Source organism: Strigops habroptila, chromosome 11 (genome assembly GCF_004027225.2).
Source record: "Strigops habroptila isolate Jane chromosome 11, bStrHab1.2.pri, whole genome shotgun sequence".
In the NCBI taxonomy this organism is placed as follows: domain Eukaryota; kingdom Metazoa; phylum Chordata; class Aves; order Psittaciformes; family Psittacidae; genus Strigops; species Strigops habroptila.
The window spans coordinates 13,810,476-13,833,033 of record NC_046360.1 but is presented as its reverse complement, the minus strand read 5'-3'; the positions used below and the strand labels follow the sequence as shown (position 1 = coordinate 13,833,033).

Here is a 22,558-nt window from a genome sequence, read left to right as displayed (position 1 = left end):
GCCGCCGCCGCGCCCCGGCCGGGAAGTTGGAGGCGGGACACGGGGCGGGCGGGACGCGGGGCACGGAGCGACCCAGCGACACCCCCCCCACACCCCCCCCCCCCCGCTCCAGAACCGCGTCCGGTGCGGATACAAACAGCGGGAATTTTATTGGATCGGCATAAAAAAATCAACCATCACAACCGGGAAGAGCGGCGCGGCGCCGGCGACAACCGGGAGCAGGGAATGGGAAAATGGGGGGGGCCGGGGGGGGGGGAAGGGAAAAGGAACCAACCGCCACAAGAAGTGGTCGCGCGCCCGCGGGGGTCACTGGAGGTGATTTTGCTCCGGCGCGTTCGTGGCCAACGTTATAAATATGGAATTAGAAATGTAAAACTTTTTCCTTGTTTCCCGTTTCATTTCTGCTTTAAAAAATAAATCTGGTAGGAAACGCAGCTCCGGGGATGGGGGGATGGGGGGGCGGGGGGGGGTTAGTAGGGCCGGTCCCGGCGCTCCTGGCGGTGTTCACCCCTGGAGATGGAGACACAGGGGAAGGGTGGATCAGTCCTGCTGGCCACAGGATCCCCACTGAACACCCAACACACACCCATTGAGCACCCACCAGCCACTGAACACCCACTGAGCACCCACCAAACACTCAACACCCACTGAGCACCCACCAGCCATTGAACACCCATTGAACACCCACTGAGCACCCACCAGCCATTGAGCACCCACCAGCCACTGAACACCCACTGAGCACCCACCAGCCATTGAACGCCCATTGAACACCCACTGAACACCCAATATCCACTGAACACCCACCAGCCATTGAACACCCACTGAACACCCAACACCCATTTAACACTCATTGAACACCCATCAGCCATTGAACACCCACTGAGCACCCACTGAGCACCCAACACCCATTGAGCACCCACTGAACACCCAACTGAACACCCAACACCCACTGAACACCCACCAGCCATTGAACACTCACTGAGCACCCACTGAACACTCAACACCTACTGAACACCCAACACTCATTGAACACCCATTGACCAGCCACTGAATGCCCAACACCCACTGAACACCCACTGAATACCCATTGAACAACCCAACACCCATTGAGCACCCACTGAACACCCAACACCCATTGAACACCAACAACCCATTGAGCACCCACTGAACAACCCAACACCCATTGAGCACCCACTGAACACCCAATACCCATTGAACACCAACACCCACTGAACACCCAAACCCGGCAGGGCCCCGGTGTGCCCTGTCCCCCCTCCCCGGTACCCAAGCCGTCCCCATCCCTCCCCGTACGCACTTGTCCATCTTCCCTGGCCCTCCGCGCCGCCCGCCTCGGCCGCCGCCTCCCATGGGCTCCATGAGCGGGCCCGGGGGCCCCCCGGGTCCTCCTCCTCCTCCTCCTCCGCCGCGGCGGCCGCCTCCTCCGTAGCCGCCTCGGTCCATGCCCCGGCCGCCGCGGAAGCCGCCCCGGTCGCCGCCGCGGCCGCCTCGGAACATGCCTCCGGGGCCGCCGCGCTCCATGAGGCCGCCGCCGCCGCGCCCGCCGCGCATCCCCCCGGGGCCGCCCCGGCCGCGGTCACCGCCTGCGGGACAGGGAGAGCCTCAGAGGGCAGAACCAGCCCCGCTCTGGCACTGGAAGCAAGGGAAGGGCTGGGCGCTGCTGGGAATGCCGGGGAAGGCAAGGGGAGCGCAGGAAGGGGACTTCCCAACAAAGGGGGAGCGCGGCTCTGGGGAAGGCAAGTGCTGAAACCAGGGCCAAGGGGGAGCCCTGAGGGGGAGCCCTGAGAAGGAGCCCCAAGGAGAAACACCAAAGAGGAGCCTCAAGGAAGGAACCCCAAAGAGGAGAGCGAAGGAGAAGCCCCAAGGAGGAACCCAAAGGAAGAGACCCATGGAAGAGCCTCAAGGAGGAACCCCAAAGAGGAGAGCCAAGGAGGAGCCCCTAGAAGGAACCCAAAGGAGGAGCCTCAAAGAGGAGCCCCAAGGAAGAGCCTCAAGGAGGAACCCAAAGAGGAGAGCTAAGGAGGAGCCCCAAGGAGGAACCCGAAGGAAGAGACCCATGGAAGAGCCTCAAGGAGGAACCCCAAGGAAGAGCCTCAAAGAGGAGCCTCAAGGAGGAACCCCAAGAACACCCTCACGGAGGAGCCCCAAGGAAGAGCCTCAAAGGAAGAGACCCAAAGAGGAACCTCAAGGAAGAGCCCCAAGGAGGGGCACTGGCAGCAGAGGAAGCACTGGGAAGCACATGAGGAACTGAGAGCCCATCAGCCCCAGCCTCCGTGTCACAGCTCAGAGGGATGGAGCTGCAGCAGCTCCGGGAAGAGCCGCTCCCGGAGGAGCACAACCCAGGATCAGGGCTGTGCCCACCGCACACACGCACCTGGAGGTGGGAATGGTGGTGGCAGGAAGCCCTCGGGCTTGGGAGCCTTGCACTGGTTGCACTCCGTTCGCCAGGCGAAGTTCTGGTTCCCGCAGCCCCTGGGGACAAGCAGCGGTGAGCAGGGAGCGGGAGGGCGCTCCGGGAGCATTCCGGGGTGCTCGGGAGCCCCAGGGATACTCACGGGTTGGGACACTGCCAGTCGCCAGCTCGGTGCTGGACGCTCCCTCCGGACGGGTTCCCCCTGGATCCTCGGGGTCCTCGGGAGGAGAAGCCGCCCCGGTCTCCACCTCGGCCTCCCATCCGCCCCATGGGGCCGCTCGGCCCCCCTGGACCTGCGAGGAGGGTTCATTGGTGCCGTGGGACCGGCTGGAGGACAGGGAGCACCCATGGGTGTTGCTCCCCCCCCCCAGCAGGGTGCTCTGGGGCCGTTACCTCCGCGCAGGGGGGGCGGCATTCCGCGCTGCTCCCGGGGCGGCATCCCGCTCCGCAGGCTGTTCATCGGGCCCTTCTTCCGCGCCAGCGTCACTTTGAGCTTGCTGCCCTGGAAATCCTTCCCTGGGAGGAGGAGGAGGAGGTCAGAGCATCACTGCTGCGGGCCCCGGCTCCCCCGTGGGCCCCGGTGCCACCCGCGGCTGCACCGAGGCGTGAGCTGGTGCAGGAGGAGGTGCCAGCACAACCCAAGCACCACATTCGCTGCCCAGGTACACCCAGGAGCTTCTTAGACCAAAGCTCGACCACCTAAAGCTGGCCCTGAACCCCTGCTGATCCTCCACACCCCGAGGACACAAGTGCTTGAGGAAACGGCCTCAAGCTGCACCAGGGCAGGTTTAGATGGAGCTGAGGAACAATTCCTTCCCCAGAGGGTGCTCAGGCATTAGAACAGGCTGCCCAGGGCAGGGCTGGAGTCACCGGCCCTGCAAGTGTTCCCAAACCTGGGTCAGTGGTGGCCTTGGTGGTGCTGGGAACAGTTGGACTTGATGAGCTTAAAGGGCTTTTCCAACCTGGTTCACTCTACGATTTTATGCTGCCTTTGGCTGGACAAGGATTTAGCTCCAAGATGGCAAACAAAGTGATTCCACCCCAAAACATCCCCCTGACACTCACCATCAAACCACTCCACGGCTGTCTTGGCAGTGGACGGGTCATCATAAGATATGGTGGCATCTCCTTTGGGTTTGCCCGTCTCCTTGTCCATGTAGAGGTGTATCATGGGCTGCCCGGTCCTCTTGTTCATCTAGCAGGGGACACACGTCACCTCAAGCCACCTCTCACCATAAACCGAGCGGGGATTTGCTCTCCTCTGTCCTGCTTTCAACTCAACCAACCCTCAGCTTGGTGACTTGGGCACAAGAAAGGCCCCTTTGGCTCAGCAGGAGCAGCAGCTACTGCCCAGCTAACCCAGCCAAGGGAGGAACCGCTCCAGAACGCTCCCAAAGGACCTCTCCCATGTGCACCTTGGCCCTGCAGGAGCCGAGCTGCAGCCTCCCCACGTTCTCCTCCTCAATCTCCACCACCCTGAGCCCTCATGTCCCCCCCAGCAGCAGATCCGTGCTTCCTCCACAGCCTGATCACGCTCTTGAAGGATGAATCCTTCAGAGGCTCTTTGGGGAGGCAGGAGCTGGTGGTTAACGCTGGCTGTGGTCATTGTGCTGCCCCGGGAGCGAAGGGCTGCAGGGGGATGAGCTCCGTGCTCCAGGAGAGGAGTGATCCCTGTGTCTCCCTCCCTGCAGGACACACGCGTGCCCCTCACCTTCACAACACCACACTGCTTGAAGAAGTCTGTCAGATCCTCCAGGGTCACGTTATCATTGAGTCCCTGCACGTACACGGAACTGTTGTCCGAGTCCTCGTCTGGATCCATGGGGGGGCCTAGGAGGGAATTCAGGGCGTTATTGTGGGATACAACATTCCAAAGTGCTTTTCAGCGTGGAGCTGCAGCTTTGCTCCCAAGGAGCGTGCTCAGGAGGTGACACGGAAGCCCAGGCACTGGGAGCAGTGACTCTACCCCACATTCCCCATGCAGGAAGGTGGGTAAGAGCCCGAGACCACGGGATTAAACCGCTCAGCGCTAACGGGACACATGGAGATGAGGATGAGGAATTGCTCCGTGTCCTCTGGGCTCCCACACCCGGATGTCCACCCCGTGCTGACCCTGCCAGGCTGACACAGCACTTCCAGACATGCCTGTGCAACAGGAAGGGAAGAGCTGCGTGGCAACGGGCTGGAATGGCACAAGGGGAGGCTGCTGCGTGAGCACGGGCAGCTCCAGGCTAAGCCTGCTGGGAACAGGGTTTGTGCTGACCCAGGCACAGAGCAGCACCCCCGAACCCCCTCCCAGTTCTCGTGTCTCACAAACAGACGTGGTTTTCCATCAGCCTGATGAGCTGGGACTCAAAAACGGCTGGAAGGAGCCCTCCTGTAGCTGCCACCCTCATCTGGAGCAGGGAACGGGCACAGAGCAATGGGTTGGTGATTACCTAAATCAAGGTCCGGTCCTTCTTCCATGTGTCCTGCCAGTGGGGAAAGAATCATAAGAAGGCGTGTTAGTGCAGGCCTTGGGGGCTGCAGAACCGACACACACAACACTAGCTACGTAAAACCACCGTGCGATGGCGCTGGTTAAACTCAGCTTGACCTGCACTGCAGAACGAGCAGCAACGCACCCTCTCGGCCCGGCCGCCTGCTGGTCTGAGCAGCTTTCCAACCATTAACCACTATGACACTGGCTTGTTTTACTGCTTCACCAGGCCAATCGGTTGTAATTAAAGTTACTTTTATATAATAGTTATCAAATGCAATTAATTTTGCGCCTCCCCACATTACACAAGTGGTTGCTCAATTCCTCCACGTTACCCTGTGTCCTGTAAGCGCAGTTACTGCCGGCAGTGCCCGTGGCATAGGGCATTTTAAACCACTTGAAACGAATAACAATTAACACTTTGTGCTACAAACTGACTCGCAATTTGTTATTTTTTTTTTTGCTTTATTAAACACTATCCATTGTAATGCTCAAAAACTTACCACCAGGCTTATTGAAGCCACCTCGCTCTCCAGCGCTGCTGGGGGGATAAACGAAGAAATGAAGGCCTTTCCCTTTACAAAGCCAGGACCGCTCTGAGCCTCTGCGGCTCACTGGGGAAGAAGGGCACTGGCTAAACATCTCCAAACAATGCATCTGTCTGTCTGTCTCTCATCTCGGCACTAGGCCTTTCTTCAGGGCAGCTCGCTCAATTTTCCTTTACGTATAAGGCAACCTTGTGTGGTTTGAGACACCACTTGGCTTGGCGGAACCCTTTGCGTTACTTGCAGGGGGTATTAGCAGTGCAATACTCACAGCTCAAAAAGAACCATGCTTTAGAGAGGTTGGAGATCAGCTTTTGGCCCCGAGAGGAATGGAGGGGTGGATGGGGGGGGTGGGCTGGGCAGCTCCCTCCCCTCGGTGTGTACACAAAGGTGCACCCTCAGCCCCTCGCAGCGCGCTGAGCCCGCGCGGCCCTGACATTAACAGTTCAACAGGTAGGAGACAACCACACGCGATGCCTACAACACAGTTCAGCTGACATTGCCCCAGCCCCTGGGCACAGCACCCTTTACAGCACTCAGTTTAACAAGTGGGAGGGAGAACTTACAGCATTACAGCGGGGGCTCGGGGGCCTGGGGTGCAGCTTTGTGGACACACACCGCCTTTCGGTGCAAAGGGAAAGCCGTGGCTGAAGCCTCCACAGCTTAAGAGCGCTTCCAAGCGCTGGGCAATTGGGCAGATGGCACCTGGGAAGGATTTGGCTGCTTCTCCCTCGCGTTGGGAGAGGCAGAGAAGGCTGTTTGGAAGTTGAGGAGCGGAGGAGGGAGAGCACTGCCTGTTTTCTAGCAAGTATTGCACCTCTAATACTGGGGAAGGAAAGAGTTGTCAATACAGAGATTCAAGGTGTTGCATGCAGCTCTGCTCCTTCGAGCACACACCATTTACGTCACGGCTCTCGTGTTAAACACAATGCTTTACACTTGTTAACGTTACACAATTCTAGAGTACACCTCCTCTGGCTTTATTACCAAACAACAAGGATGCAGTTACCGAAAATAAAAAACATTACAGAAGGATTCCATTTATACAATGAATACATTGGGGTAAGAAATACTCCTATGTATATTTTTTTCCTCTCCATATGGACACCGTGTCTAGTCCCACTTTTCATTATGCTGCCGGCTGAGTACTGAGTACGGGTACTTTTTAAGTATTGAAGTGTGTATACAAGGCTCTCACTTTGTAACCTGTAGCATATAAATGCGACAAAGCATGTTAAAAAGTTTCCATGTTTAACAGCCAATGAAAATAGAAAATAATTGAGTCAATGAAAAAAGAAAAGGGCACGTTAAGAACATTGAGCTCCTTACCTGCAGGAGACACTGAAATCCATCACCACAGCATGCTAAGGAGGGCCGAGTTCCCCTACCCACCCCTTGGTGTTCCTAGGAAGGGCCACCTTGCCTATGGACAGCACCAAAGTCTACGTCCATAAAGCTGGGGAGCCCTTGGCAAGGGTCTACTCAGGTGGGCCATGGCTCCGTGCTCAGTGTAAGCTCAGATTAGGGCACGGAATCAAGCTGACAAAACCTTTGGCATGAGCGGCTCCGAAGGGGCTAGAAATTTGAAGATGTGATGATAGACATTTCGAGTGTCTACATCTACTTCCAACCATTAGTGATCAGTAGAGCATGGGTGAAATCTTTATGCAGAACCAGGGAACCCTCGTTCCACTCGAGCCAATTGAAGCCAGATGCGTCCCACACAAGCCAGGCTTTTTGGATCTGCCATTTCCACGCACTGGGAGTTGTATTTCTCCGATAAAGATTTCATGCCACTTCATTGTGACAGAGCTATGCAGAGTGGGACTCTCAGTTGCCAAACTCTGCTTGCCACCAGGCCATAAAGCACCAGGAGAAGTTGCCTATGCAGGAGGCCGGCGCTGCACGGCCCAGCGTGCACCTAGGGACACTCTGCATAGCTCTGCCCGACGGTCCCAAGGGATGGAACACACACAAAGCTACAGCTTCCTTCTCTTAGGAGCCTTTGGGCTTAGCCCTCTTTCCTCACCTCTACCAGAACACCACGGACAGGGGTTACCAAACCAGGTTTTGCCATCAGTTGAAATGGCCAAACTGATTTAGAGCACCTGAAGGCTCCAAGGGGGAGCTCTTTATGTTCTCGGGGGGGGGGTCTTGCTTCCCGCTCCAAGCAAGCTCTAAGTGCTGTGGCCACTCAAGAGTCATGGCTTGGACCTGCCCCAGGCACACGCTGCTCCACGTGCCATGGCTGAGGCCGGCACGAGGCTGCCGACATTCCCACTCCCGAGGCACAGGGGGGTTTGTGTGTGTTCGATCCGGAGTTACTGCCCAACCCCGCAGAGGGCCTCACCTCTGCACGAGCACGAAGGGAGCTGAAAGTTCCAGGTTTAGCAATTCCCTTAATTCCACCCCCTCCACCAACCTGGGGCCCAACCAGCTGCAGGACAAAAACCAAACAGATCCTGCTCCCTATTCCCCCTTAGGATAATACTTCCATGGGTGTTCAATGCTACAGAGGTGTTCCCCATGGAAATACACTTGGGAATGTCAACCTTTCAGTCCCTTCTTTCCGTTTCAAAGCCTATGGGTAAAACCAGAAGTAGACAAAAGGAGAAAAGATTTGCTCTTACCCCATTCCACCGCGTCCTCCTCCCCGCCCACCTCTGCTCATGCCTCCTCGCTCATATCCCCCTCGTCCCCTGCCCCGGCCATCGGGGCCGCTCAGATTCCGGGTCTCTCCCGAGCCTGAAAAGCCTCCGGAATCCTGTCCATAGACACTCATGCTGCCCTGGTGGTCCTGACGGAATGAGCCTGAGGAAGGTTGGAACAAACACATTAGGGAGCTGCCTGTCCCCTTGCTAAGCTCTCTGACCTGCCTCCAGCGCCAGAGCATCATCACAGCGATCACTGCTCCAGCACTCATCCCAGTGTTCACTGAAGGAAAAGCTGTGCTGCTTTCCAGTGTGGAACCAAGCCTGGTGCTGGGCCCTACCTGTCCCACCCCTGCAGAACTGCCACCCAGAAGCGCTTACACCACATCTCACCCAGCCCACACACAGCAGGTTTTGGTGCTCCTGTGCTTGGCAAACACCCCTGCAGCTGAGGGGTGCTGCGGTGGGACACTGCTCCTCAGGGAGGAAGGGGGAACCCACAACAGTATGGTCCACAGAATCAGACACTGGTTTGGGTTGAAGGGACCTTAAAGCTCCTCCAGTTCCAACCCCTGCCACGGGCAAGGACACCTTCCACTAGAGCAGGTTGCTCCAAGCCCCTGTGTCTAACCTGGCCTTGAACACTGCCAGGGATGGGGCAGCCACAGCTTCTCTGGGCACTCTGTGCCAGCGCCTCAGCACCCTCACAGGGAAGAGCTTCTGCCTCAGAGCTCATCTCAATCTCCCCTCTGGCAGGTTAAAGCCATTCCCCTTGGCCTGTCCCTACAGGCCCTTGTCCAAAGCCCCTCTCCAGGTTTCCTGGAGCCCCTTCAGGCACTGGAGCTGCTCTAAGATCTCCCCTTCAGGAGCCTTCTCTTCTCCAGGCTGCCCCAGCCCAGCTCTCTCAGCCTGGCTCCAGAGCAGAGCTGCTCCAGCCCTCGCAGCAGCTCCAGGGCCTCCTCTGGCCTCGCTCCAGCAGCTCCATGTCCCTCTGGTGTTGGGGGCTTTTCCCTTCAACCCAGCTCCAAGCTTTAGACCCAAACTGAGCCTCCTTCGGAGCCAGCCCACACTGCAAGGGCAAGAGGAGACCCTCTGCTCCCCAACCACTCACTCTGTTGGCCATAACTGCTGCTCTGCTGGCTGTACTGGCTGGGGGCCTGGCTGTAGGACCCGCTCGGGGGGGGATAACTGGTCGGTGGGGGCTGCTGCCCATAGCTGCTTTGCTGGCCATAGCTTGTCTGTTGTCCATAGGTGCTCTGCTGCCCGTAGGTGCTCTGCTGGGAGTAAGTGCTCTGATCGTAACTGCTCGGCTGCGTGGAGGAATAGCTGGAAGACAAAAGCATTGCAACAATGAGCCAGCTCCCTGGCAATGTGTATCAGGCCACAGGAGTGGCTCACACCAGAGTGTAAGGCAATTATAAGCCATATGTGGTGTTGTAAACCATTTAAAACAGGTGAAGTCACCCTGCAGAGGCCGGGCTGGTGCCAGGAGGCAAAATCAAGATAGGAGCCTGCTAAAGGCAAGAGCCTTGTGGCCTGTCACCATTTAGTCATGCCTCGAGAAAGAGGCAGAAGGGCCAGGGCAAGAAAATCAGCAGCAAGGCAGGTAAAAGGCTCCTCTTCTGCCCTGGCACTGAAACATCTTCAGCTGATGGGCACTAAACCAGCCCCTGAGCTGAGAGTTTCTAGTGATACACTTTGGAAGCCAGCACCAGCATAGTACAGACTCTTGAGGGGAAGAGGGTGAGCTCCTTGGCAAAGCTGGATGTGCAAGGAGGCAGCAGAAGGTGGCTGTAACGTACTCCCTAACCAGGAAACCTCTTACAAACATTAGCCATCCTTTCACCTTGCCACTGGAGGTGTATGCAGGGACACGTACGCACTCACTCATCTTCCCTGCAACAACAAGTACCCCAAGAAGAACCCCCCTCCCAACTCCCAGCACACCAAACCTTTCCGATGTGCTTGTTTCAAAGCCCTCTTGCCCAAGCTGCCCCATTTCCCCCGCAGCAGCACGAGGCTCAGCTGAGTTACCTGGTCGGGGGGTAGGAGGGCGGCGCGGTGACCGGCTGCATGGGGTAGGTGGCAGGCACCTGGGGGTAGCTGTAGTTGCTCTGCCCGTAGCCCAGGCTGGGCTGGCTGTAGCCGGTTGTACTCGATGGGGGTTGGCTGGTGTCTGCTGGTTTGCTGCCATCCTGGGGTCTGGGGAGAGAAACAAGGAGCTCAAAAGCAGCCAGAAACGTTGTCACTTCAATCACAGAATAAGACTGGTTTGGGTTGAAGGGACCTTAAAGCTCCTCCAGTTCCAACCCCTGCCACAGGCAGGGACACCTTCCACTAGAGCAGGTTGCTCCAAGCCCCTGTGTCCAACCTGGCCTTGAACACTGCCAGGGATGGGGCAGCCACAGCTTCTCTGGGCACCCTGTGCCAGCGCCTCAGCACCCTCACAGGGAAGAGCTTCTGCCTCAGAGCTCATCTCAATCTCCCCTCTGGCAGGTTAAAGCCATTCCCCTTGGCCTGTCCCTACAGACCCTTGTCAACCACCTCTGTTCAGTCTGGAATCCAGCACAAGCAGATATTGCCCCACATGCATTATTGATGGAATGAAAAGGATGTCAGGGGCTGGACTAGGAGACCCTTAAAGGTCTTTTTCTACCCAAACCATGATTCTATGTTTAATATTAACTCTCAAGGCCTGAAAATAGAGAACACTTTGCACGCGATTTGAATGTCTCCTTTTGTATTTGTCCCATCCTGCTATAACCTCTAAGTGTTTAATAGAGTGAGTAAAAAGAGTTGTAAAAGCTGGGCCAAATGTCTTTTAGATGTCAGGATTGAGCCTTCAAGTGTAATCCGACAGATGCAGCCCTGCTAACTGGAGTGGCTGCCATCAGGTACATGACTAAAGTGGTTTTCCTCCTTACTAAGCAAGTTTCCATGATGCAGCCTCAATCCTTCATATCCTGAGCAAACAATTAAACTAAATATAATACTGCCAGTGCCCAGACACAAGAGGTTTAAAAAGGAAACTGCCTCCAGCACGTGCCTGACTCCAGAAGCGCCAGTGCGGAGCGGCATCCTGCCTGACCCTCTGGTGGGATCGCACTGCTCCGGTTTCTGTCCTACGCCGTGAGCCAAGAGCCCGTTTTTGCTGCTGTGCTGCTCTGCTCATCTCCCAGTGACAGCCCTGACTCACTGTGCAGGAGCAGAACCAACCCACGCTGCTTCCCCCGGCCCTCCAACTGCATCAGGAGCGGAGCTCAAGCACCGACAGGCACAGAAAGGAAAAGCAGCAGGTTCTGACTCAGCCTGTGCCGTGTCCTTGAGAGCAAACAGCCTCGGAGGAAGGTAAAGACCCCACCTGCAGCACAGTGTGCACTGCTGGTGTCCCCAGCATAGGACATGGAGCTGTTGGAGCAAGTCCGGAGGAGGCCACGAGGATGAGCAGGGGCTGGAGCAGCTTCTGTGTGGAGACAGGCTGAGAACATTGGGGCTGGAGAAGAGAAGCTGCTGGAGACCTCAGAGCAGCTTCCAGTGTCTGAAGGGGGCTACAAGGATGCAGGAGAGGAACCTTCATCAGGGACTGGAGTGATAGGACAAGGGGTGATGGGTTCAAACTGAAACAGGGGAGAATAAGATTGGATACAAGGCAGAAGCTCTTCCCTGTGAGGGTGCTGAGGCGCTGGCACAGGGTGCCCAGAGAAGCTGTGGCTGCCCCATCCCTGGCAGTGTTCAAGGCCAGGTTGGACACAGGGGCTTGGAGCAACCTGCTCTAGTGGAAGGTGTCCCTGCCCGTGGCAGGGGTTGGAGCTGGAGGAGCTTTAAGGTCCCTTCCAACCCAAATCCTCCTGTTATTCCATGAGAAGATGGGTATTACCTTGTGGGAGCAGCCGCTGGTGGCTGCTGCCCGTAGGCCGGGTAGGCGGACTGGGTGCCGTAGGCAGAGGGTGCTGCGTAGGAAGCCTGGGTGGTGGTAACCGTCGCGGTGTTGGTGTCGTAGGGGGCTGTGCCGTACCCCTGCACAGGCTGGCTGTACGCTGGGGGGGCAGTCGGGGTGCTGTAACCTGCAACAGACAACGGCCCAACACTCACACCGGCTTGGTGACTCCAAACCACGCTGCTTCTGCCGAGGGCTCATCACAGCTCGGGTCCACCATCGGTTTTACCGCTGCAGGAACATCGCAGATGAGCTGACAGCGATGAGCTGACCCACACCTCTCCTTGGAGAACCCCCTGCCCTGGGAAGCCTCATCCCACAGCCCCAGCAACACCCTCAGCACCCAAAACCATGCTCCCAGGAGCTTTCTGGAAGCCAGGTTTCAACCAGCATCCCAAGGGGGTTTGAGCACAGCTAGGGAAGCCCACGGCCACTGTAATACAGCACACACAGGGCGCACTGAGGCTTCTGAACATGGGAAGGCTACAAAGCTCTGAAGTGAGAGAGTTTGAGAAGTGCAGCCCCATCCTTTTGACTTTATTTGAGAAACAGAAGCATAAAACAGCACCAGCCTGGCTTGAGAAAGTCTTTGTGAGGCGTTTAGGAAGTCTTCTTTTAAATCACTCACTCTGGAAACGAAAGACAACACTTTACACTTGCTTTAACTTAAGAGAAAGGTCAGAAAGATCACCCAGTGGTTTATGTACCTTTGCTTCTCTTCGAATTTGCTTGGTTTAGGTAAAAAGCTTTGAGCTCACACCTTTATTTCAGCCTAATTTTACAACACCCAACATCCCAAAGCAGCTCGATTTAAACGAGTGTTTCCAGCACTGTGTCATCTCGTTTGGCTTGTCACGAGGGTGACCTGTCCCCTGCTATGAACACGGAGCCTTTGGATAGTCCAGAGCCTTGCAGGTGGCTTTTCCTGGAGACTTCCATGAGAAAAATCAATATCAATAGCTGGTATCAAAATAGCAACCAAATATCCCCCGTGAAAGCTGCCTTACTACAAACACAGATCAACTGCCAAAGAGCTCAGTGTCTGGGTCTTACCCATGTGACCTAAGGTACAACGAAGGTGACAGCTTCTCCACCTGGTTTTAACCACGACGGGACACGTGTGCCAGGCTCTTCCTCTAATTCGGCACCATTTCAGGCAAATTGTGCTGTGGTTTCTAGTTCAACTCCCTCATTTGCAAAGCAAAGGGAGTTCCAGCGGAATATCAAGCGCCCTCAGGACTTCCACATCCCACTGTCCTGCTGCAAACCTTCCCAAGGGTGCTCGGAATCCCCAGGGAAGAGGAAGGGAAGTGAGAGGAGGAAGTTTGCACCTACAGAAACCCCAAACTTCAGCTTTCTGTCCCATAGTGCTGCTCTTGGAAAAGGGGGGCTCCAAGGTGACACAAACCTGTCCCCTCCTGTCACCTGCAATAACCAGCCTGAAACCTGCTGCCACCACGCTCCTCACAGCACCAGCCTCCTCCTGGACTCCCAGCACAGGGCTGCCACCCTGGCCACATCAAGCTGGTCTCCCACTGGCAAACAACGTGCATGAACCACTGTAACCTGTTCCAGGGTCAGTGTTCCTTTCTGCTGAGGGGTTCTCTGAGAGCAAAGCCCTGTTCTGAGTGTTGCTGAACGGGATGATGCTGAGGAGGACAGAATGAGTGTGATTTGGAGCCTCGGACGAAGTGAAACAGCCCAACCACTTCACTGGGAGCCACCACAGCATCTCATCAGAGAGCAGCGACACCACAACTTAAATGAATCCTTATTTTAACCAGCTGCAGCCTGACCACAGGCTAAAAAAGGCTCTTGTTTGCATAAGTACAGCCTGCCTAAGTGCTGCTGGAGCCACAGCCCTGCCCCGGGCTGCTCTGCCCGGACCTGCAGCCTCAGGCTGGTCCCCCCGTGCCTGGAGCCCATTCTCAGCACTGTTATGGGCACCACCAACCTCTCCCAGCAAGCAAAGGAGGGTTTTGTGACCACTTGGAACAATCATCCTGACTTTCAGTGCTTCAGCTCGAGATGGAGCTTTCCCTTTGTGTGTGTGTGCGCCCAGAGGGAACGGTTTGTACCAGGGGACAGGCAGTGAGTGATTTAACATCCTGCTGGGATGCATCCTCAGTCAACACCGAGTTTGGGTCCTGTGAAAACCCTCCAGAGGTGTGTTTTTGAGGGGGGCATTTACATGACACTTGTCTCTCCTCCCTCCACCAGGCAGCAAGAGAGATGGGGAGTCTGCAGGGAAGAACTTGGATAACCTGCTTGAGGCCTCCAGCTACGTGGCTCCTTTCCACTCAAAGTATCCAAGCCTGCAAGGAAAACCCTTATCAAAGCTTAGGAATCCTTCAGGAGGAGGGGAAGCTTGCAGGATGTGGTCCTCAGGGAATATCAACTGGAAATGCTGCATTCAGAGCGAGGTGTACGCGGAAACGAACAGGCTTCAGTTTCTGCAGGCTTCTCCCTGATGGAAGCAGCATTTAAAGGTGCCCTCAGGGGCTGTGTGCCTGAAGAGCTGGTGCTGTGTGGCACAGAGCTTGTGCCAGTGAGGAGCTGGGATGCTACGTACAGGAGATCCCTATTTGAACACTTGAAATGATGCCTTTGCCCCCAAACAACATGGTTAGAACACCACCACCAACAGCAGCTCTTGCTTTACTCCTGGAATTCCTGCTGATACACCACAGTGATGAAAGAGCAACCCACCATCACAGATCCAATGGTGCCCATAAATCCCCCAATCCACTTGGTGTCTGGAGGCTCCTGAACCCCTCTTCTCCATACCAAAGGATGAGGTGACTCCAAGACACCTTCTCCTGCAGGCCCAGGTTGGGAAGCAGCATGACCTGGCTGGTAACTCACCCCTTGGGCAGCCCAGGAGGAGCCCAGGGCCGGATGGGGTGGATGTGCTCAGGGTTTGAACTGCCCTGACCACAACAGCATCTTACCCCAAAACCAGGCTGTTTGGACCGGAAAAGGCATTTTGCTTTGGAGCCATCGCAGCATTGCCACAGCAAGGCAATGCCCAGGGAAAGGAAACTGGGATTCAAGTGGAAAACTGGCACGTCTCTCAGGGCAGGCTGGATGCTCCAGGCAACACTTCAGGCTTTATTCAGCATGAGAGGCAGAGACCAGCGAGGGAGGAGGGCTCTGAGCACTGCCAGTGTTTGCACAGCTCGGGCTCCCCAAGGGGCAGGAGGAATAAACCCAACCTGGAGCTCAGCCTGGAGAGTCACAGCAGCAGAGGAGCTGTGGCTGCCCCATCCCTGGCAGTGTTCAAGGCCAGGTTGGACACAGGGGCTTGGAGCAACCTGCTCTAGTGGAAGGTGTCCCTGCCCGTGGCAGGGGTTGGAGCTGGAGGAGCTTTAAAGTCCCTTCACCCCAAACCAGGCTGGGATTCCATGACTCCCCTCCTGGAAATCCCAGCTTAGCAAATACACTCTTAAGGGACAAGCCACAGCAGCAGCAGCGCAGCCTCCTGGGAGCCCTGCAGGACTGGAGCCTGTAGTAAGGATTAAAGGGCTCAAACATTCCTAAGAAAGGAATTTTGGCAATCTATAAATCCTGCCAGGTTATGTCCATACGCTTTTAAATGAAAGGAAAAATCCCCTGGAGATGACCCACGGAGCTGCTGGCTGGAGGGTTCTGGGTCCCGTTCCTAACTGCAGCCACCAATCTTCCTGATCCATGTAAAGACCTTAAATATTTGCAGTGCTGTAGAGTGGAGAGACAGTGAATTAACACTTTCTCTCCACCTCTTCCTTGTGAAGCATTCTTCAATGGCTCCTGTGGCCAGATACCACACTGCCCGTCCTAGCATTCCCTTGCTTTGGGAAGCAGATAAGGCAGCTCCTGCTCTAACAGGCACTTAAAATGTCTCATGGCAAAGGCTGAATCTGCAGCAAACAGCACCCAAAGTGTTACTTACAGGGAAATGTGGTTTCCTTCTCAATTTGGACCACTGGAGTTTGAATGTTCAGTCCAAGTCTACCAGAACTGAGCCACAGCTCAATAGTTTCTCCAGTTGGGAACAGGTTACAGGGCATTAACAAACACAGAATCCCAGAACCCCAGCCTGGTTTGGGTTGAAGGGACCTTAAAGCTCCTCCAGTTCCAACCCCTGCCACGGGCAGGGACACCTTCCACTAGAGCAGGTTGCTCCAAGCCCCTGTGTCCAACCTGGCCTTGAACACTGCCAGGGATGGGGCAGCCACAGCTTCTCTGGGCACCCTGTGCCAGCGCCTCAGCACCCTCACAGGGAAGAGCTTCCTTATATCCAACCTAATCCTCCCCTTTTTCAGTTTGAACCCATTCCCCCTTGTCCTATCAACATGTGGCTGCACTGGGAATCTGAGTAAAGGGTTAACCCCACAAGTGGACACAGGATGAACCAGCATTTCTGTTCTGGTCCTGGTCCCTTCCGCAGTGGGAAGCACGAGGCAGAAAGCAGAGGGTTACACTAACAGAACAGCCCCCACCATGCCCCCTGATGGGGTTTTCACCACCCCAAGCACTGAGGACACTGCTTCCCAAGAGCCCACGCTCCACACAGCTTTTGGTTGCTCTGCTCTAAGCACAGCACTGCAGCCAGGATTGCTCCCAGCTTAGTTCCAGCACAAACCAGCACCCAAAACCTGGCCTGAACAGAAACCAGGCAGCACCCACCTTCCCATCACTGTAAAGCGCCCTTGGCTCGAGGTTGGAAGCGCTTTGCACAGCAGGGCACGGTTTGGGCTGGAGTTCCCCAATGCACACCTGAGCTCTGCTCTGTGGCCAGGGTTAGGCCCAGCCTCGCGGGCCCGGGGGGGCTCTTACCGGCGGGGGGCTGCCCGTAGGACGTGGCGTAGGCCGTCTGCCCGTACGTCGCGGTGGTCTGGGGCTGGGAGTAGCTGACGTCCGTGGGTTGTCCATAGGTTCCATAGCTCTGCTGCCCATAGGTCTGCTCCAGAGATGACACAGAGTTAACTCCTCAACACAAGAGACTCGTTGGGGGTGCAGAGACACGGCCAGAGCCGGGGAGCTGGGTTACCTGAGGCACTGAGAGCGACCAGAGCCACAGCAGGGCTGTGGGGGAAAGCCTGCTCAAGCAGGTTACAAAGGCAGCTTCTCAAGGCCAGGACCAGAGGGGCAGCCTCTGCTGTTGTCCCACCACATCTCTGCTCTGTCTAAAGCATGAAAGCACCCAGCTCCTCCAGACTGCCTGGGCACCCATCAGCACCCACAGGTACCACCCAAGGCTAAACTGAAGCACGGGAGTGGGGCTGCTCAGGGGGCAGAACTGGAGGAGGTAAAACAAGTCACCTCAGTGCCAAAGCCCTTCAGTGTTCACTAGAAGGAACCTCTTTAAGCTCTCAGTGAGGTTGTTCTGAATATTCTTCATGTCCACCAGCTGCTAGGTTGGAGAATGGGAGTTTGTGAAGGGACCTGAGGATGGGATCAGCGGGAGCATCCCAGGATTTGCCATCACAAACCATCCCTGTGACCACTGCTCCCACCCCGCTGCCTTTGCACCCAGTGAGGGTGAGCTCGGGAGCTCCTTTCAGCTCTGGACCATCACTAAAGGATGGCTGCAGCCACGGTGATCCCATTGGATCTGTACTGGATTAGCCCAGGGCTGCTCGTGCTGCAGTTTTAGCAGCTCCAGAGCTACCTCAGCCCCGTGCCATGGACCAGCCAACTCCCAACAGCCTCGTGCTGCCAGCATTTTGCTTTGGGGTGAAACTCTAGTTCTAGCTCCAGAAGTGACACAAAACCAGCCCTAACACCCAGATTCCCAAAGGGATTTCCTGACTCCTCTAAGAGCCTGGAACTGAAAAGCTTTGGGATCAAAGTGTTACTCCAGGCAGCCTCCCTCAACTCAAGAGCAGAAAGCACTGATTAGACGGAGCATGTCCCTGCCTGTAGAAGCTCGTGTCACCCAGAGGCAGGAAACATTGGGAGCCTCCCATAGGATTTGTCCACAGCTGAGCTGGGCTGGTTTAGTCTCCCACTAGAGGATGGAGTTGAAACCTCCTGCTCTTACATGTGCCGCTCTGCTGCACTTGGCCTGTGTAACCTCCAACCGGTAGCAATGGTTCTGCCCCAAAACCCTCACTCCAAAGTCAGTGTCAGCTTTAAGCTGAGCCAAATGTCCCGACTGAACCTGTCCTCCTGCCCTAACTCGGGTGGGTTTGGCACAGGGCTTTCCACCCTGCAGGAACAACAAAACACACTTGGAGCGTGCATCCAAACGTGCTTTTAGCCCCTTGGGCTCTAAAGATTAAACATAAGCCTGGTTTAATTCACCCCTTACACATCACCCTCGCTCTGCAGCCCTGAGTATTAATACTCTTAGCAACAATACCTGCAGGAAAGCCTATTCCTGCTCCTCCTGCAATGTCCCAAATGCTATTTCCCCCTTTTCTGTAGGGTTTTTCTCTCCTACAGCACTGAGTAAACACCCAGCAACACGGTGGTGGCCCCCGTGTTGAGAATGAGCCTTTTCTAACCCCCTTAGGCTGCGTGCACACAGCGGGGAGCGCCAAGACTGATGCTGAGGCTGTTTTCACTCTAAGGAAGCCCTTTGGGAAGCCACAAGCCAACTTTTCCTGACAGATGCTGCTGGTTCCACGGAGGTTACAGGCAGAATGATGGCTCAGGGCCCTTACAAAGCCCTCCCGTGCTTTACCTGGGTGCTCTGTGCGTAGCCTTGAGCTGGCTGAGGTGCGTACGCGCTGTAGCTGTAAAATCAATTGAGACACATCATTTCTGAGCCACACAAAACACATCCCAAGGTGATTTTCATGTATTCCCATGGTTTCTGCCGAAATCTTATGAATCTAAGAGCTAAAGGATTGCCAAACACACCTGAGTTAAGCCTAAACTGCAATTATTACATGCTTATAGCCCATCATTTCCAAGCAGAGAAAAGACGGGAATGCTACTCACCCCTGCTGAGCTGCAGCTTGGCTATAGGTGCTATAATCTACAAGAGAAAGAAGAAAGGGGAATAAAAAGCTTGACAAAGGCTTAAAATGAGCAGCAATAAGAGCACAAGCAGCTGGAATTTCCTCCTGCAGCTCGGACAGAGCTGCTATAAACCTGGAAAGCCACTTTGCACAGAGGGCAAGGTAAATGCAGCGAAACCTCTCTTCCCCCCGTTGCTCACTGCTGTTTGCAGCAGCTTTGATCTCAAATGACCCTGCTTTAGTTTAACTGCCACCCTGGATGGCACCCAAAGGGGGGCAGGAGGGTGCTCTGTTCTGGAACAAAACACAACCCCCTCTCCTGGGTGCAAAGGGCCCCCGGTTGCAGAAGCCACCACGCTCCCCCCCGGCTTGCGAGGACACCACCGAATGGGTGCCAAGTTCTAGCTCTTCTCCCTGGAATTCCCTCCCCAAAACCCCAAATCCTGCTGAACACTCCAACAGAGCCATCTCTGCTGAAGTGCTTTGCTGGTGGGAAAGGAACACGGGTCCACATGGCAATTACGAGGTTGGGTTTGACATGATGACAGCTCCTAAAAGTACGTTTTCCCTCCAGATCACCAACAACTCCAAACACCTCCAGCCACGGATGAATCCAGACCATTCCAGCCAGATCCCAGCTCCCCCAGGACCACAGAAGTCCCATGGAAGGGGATCAGGAAGGAGCCCACACCTCACTCGCATCATTGCAGCTCAGGCCACGATGGAGCTGGAGGCAGAAGGTGGATGTTGGAGCTTTCCTCAGGCAGACACAGGAAGGGGTTTGGTGTCTCTGTCACAGTCACACCTCGGGGTGCACTGATCCCGTGAGGAAAGCGAGGGTTATGGATGTGGGGAGCCCCCGATGGCATCCGACAGCCTCCACTCACCCCCAGGCTGTGGGGACCACGTGGATGCCTGCTCACAACCGAGGGGGACAGCACCAGGAGTCACTTTGACCACCCTGGTGGTCACTGACACCCCACAACCTCCTGTTGCTTAAGGATTCATCCCTAATAAAGCTTCTCCTCCTCCTCCTCACCTTCAATGTGAGCTTCCTGCTTTCCCTCCATCCCAATTCCCCTCTTTCCCTTTCCCTCTGCTGCTGCTGGAGCTCAGACCCTGGCAACAAGGCACTAAGTGCCCAGCCTCTGGTGGTCATTTGGGCAGGTCTGGATTACTCTGCCCTTACACCAGGGTGCAGGGATCCAAACCAGAGCCCGAGGAACACCCCAGAACACCACACACACCAAACCAAAGTGAAGGATTCCACATCCCAAAGGCACAGCACAAGCTGGTGAACTCCCCTGGCACTATTCTTGCCTCCCTTGCAGGCTGTCATGTTTAGCACTGAAACACTCACTTGTTGAGCTCGGGGGTGCTGCTCTCTGGGTTGTTTTCTTTCAGTCCACACACAGCTCCAAGCTCTGCCCAACCCCGAGTGCTAAAACCCATTCATAGAACCATGGAATGGTTTGGGTTGAAGGGACCTTAAAGCTCCTCCAGCTCCAACCCCCTGCCATGGGCAGGGACACCTTCCACTAGAGCAGGTTGCTCCAAGCCCCTGTGTCCAACCTGGCCTTGAACACTGCCAGGGATGGGGCAGCCACAGCTTCTCTGGGCACCCTGTGCCAGCACCTCAGCACCCTCACAGGGAAGAGCTTCTGCCTCAGAGCTCATCTCAGTCTCTGCTGTTTAAATCCATTCCCATCAACACTCCAGATTCCCCCTCACACCTCTCCCCCTGCCTCCCCTTTCCCAGCCTGTTCCCCCTCCAGCCACCACGACCTCAGTACTCCCCACTGAACCCCCACTTTCTGCCCCCCATTGGGTTACCAGAGTCCTCCAAGCTCTTAAGAACACGGGAGGCTGCTGAGCATGGACCCCCCATGGCACAGACCCCAACCACTCTCTGCTGCTGGTCTTCAGCTCAACGCCCATAGGATCAGGCTGGAAAAGCCCTTCAAGCTCATCCAGTCCAACCATTCCCCAGCACTGCCAAGGCCACCACTAACCCATGGCACTGAGGTTTGGGAACACTTGCAGGGCCGGTGACTCCAGCACTGCCCTGGGCAGCCTGTTCCAATGCCTGAGCACCCTCTGGGGAAGGAATTGTTCCTCAGCTCCATCTAAACCTGCTCTGGTGCAGCTTGAGGCCGTTTCCTCTTGTCCCATCCCTTGTTCCTTGGGAGCAGAGACCAGCCCCCTCCTGGCTCCATCCTCCTGTCAGGCATTTGCAGAGAGCGATAAGGTCCCCTCTGAGCCTTCTCTTCTCCAGACTAACCCCCCCCAGGTCCCTCAGCCGTTCCTCATCACACTTGTGCTCCAGGCCCTGCACCAGCTCTGGGGCCCTTCTCTGGCCCCGCTCCAGCACCTCAATGTCTCTCTGTAACGAGGGGCTCAGCACCAGCACATCCCCGCTCAGGCCCTGCCCGGCTGCAGCCGCCCCCCGGGACGGTTTAACCCCATGTGCTGCACACGCGGGTCCATCGGGACCACGGCCCGTCCAGCCCCCCCGACCCTTTATTCCCAATGGGAAGCGCAACGTTCCCGCTCCCGCCCCACGAGGCTCGGGCGCACAATGGCACCGCGCGGGAGCAGCCCCGGGCAGGCAGCCCCTTCCCAAGCACCGCAGCGGGCTCTGGGACCCCCATCCCCGCCTCCGCCCGGGAGTTCGGGTTACTCCCCTCCACCCTCCCCATCCGCAGCCCCAGCCCCGCACACCCGGGACGCGTTCCCCCCGCGGCAGCCCCGCAGCCCCTCCCGCGCCCCAAGCCCCGGGGAGCCCCCGCTCTGCGCCCTCCCCGCCGCTCCCGCCCTGACGCCCCGCGGCGCCCGGCCCCGGCCAGCCCCCGGCGCCGCAGCGCTCACGGAGCCCGCGGCGGACCCCGGGGAAGGGCAACGCGGGCGCCGGGGCCGCGGGTTCGAGGCTGCCCCCGGCCCCGCTCACCCGTCGACGCCATTTTGTCGCCTTCCTCCTCCTCCGCGCTCCCAACGTCCGGCCGCCGCCGCCGCCCCGCGCTGCGCAGGCGCGGCCCGGCCCCGTGGCACTTACCACGGCAAAGGGAAGCGGGGGACACACACACACAAACACACACGGGGGCAGAGCTGCGGGAGGCCGAGCAGCGAGGCCTCGCCCCGCAGACCCCAGGGCTCTCCGCTGGAGCCGGGTGCTCCCCGTGCCGCTGCGGTGGGTGCCCGAGGCGGCGGTTCTGCCGCGGCGCTGGGTGCTGCCCCTCACACCACACCCCCCCGCGGCGTGGCGGATGGTACGGCCCGCGGCCGTTAGGGACCGTCGCGCAAGAGCCGTTCGGGGTGGGAGGGGAGCGAGGGGGGGGCGGAGCGACGGCGGCGTGATGTCATCGCGGGGTCCTCCTGACGTCACGCAGCAGCGGGTGGCGTCACGGGCTGCGAGTGACGTCACCAGTGCCCCCCATTGCCCCCCATTGCCCCCCAGTGCTTCCCAGTGCCCCCCCAGTGCCACCCAGTGCCATCAGTGCCCCCCAGCGCTCCCCCAGTGCCCCCCAGTGCTCCCCAGTGCCCCCCCAGCGCCCCTCCAGTGCCACCC

At 57.0% G+C, this 22,558-nt stretch overlaps 1 protein-coding gene across 3 annotated transcripts; it reads right to left on the bottom strand.

Moving 5' to 3' along the window:
• Positions 1-124: 124 nt before the first annotated feature.
• EWSR1 (EWS RNA binding protein 1) lies at positions 125-22,043 on the bottom strand. Of its 3 annotated transcripts, none has more exons than XM_030500368.2 (17): positions 21,941-22,043; positions 18,974-19,010; positions 18,714-18,765; positions 16,862-16,985; positions 11,984-12,170; positions 10,141-10,308; positions 9,218-9,432; positions 8,086-8,266; positions 5,414-5,451; positions 4,870-4,902; positions 4,143-4,261; positions 3,497-3,626; positions 2,825-2,947; positions 2,574-2,724; positions 2,393-2,490; positions 1,316-1,601; positions 125-510 (listed from the first exon to the last, which is right to left on the bottom strand). In XM_030500368.2, the coding sequence occupies exons 1-17, from the start codon at positions 21,951-21,953 to the stop codon at positions 471-473; spliced, it is 1,995 nt and encodes a 664-aa protein (XP_030356228.1). In that variant the 5' UTR covers positions 21,954-22,043; the 3' UTR covers positions 125-470. The 3 variants fall into 3 exon arrangements, with proteins under 3 accessions (XP_030356228.1, XP_030356229.1, XP_030356230.1); XM_030500369.2 differs by having other exon boundaries at positions 131-510; positions 5,414-5,448; XM_030500370.2 differs by lacking the exon at positions 5,414-5,451 and having other exon boundaries at positions 131-510; positions 8,117-8,266.
• Between the last annotated feature and the right edge of the window lie 515 nt (positions 22,044-22,558).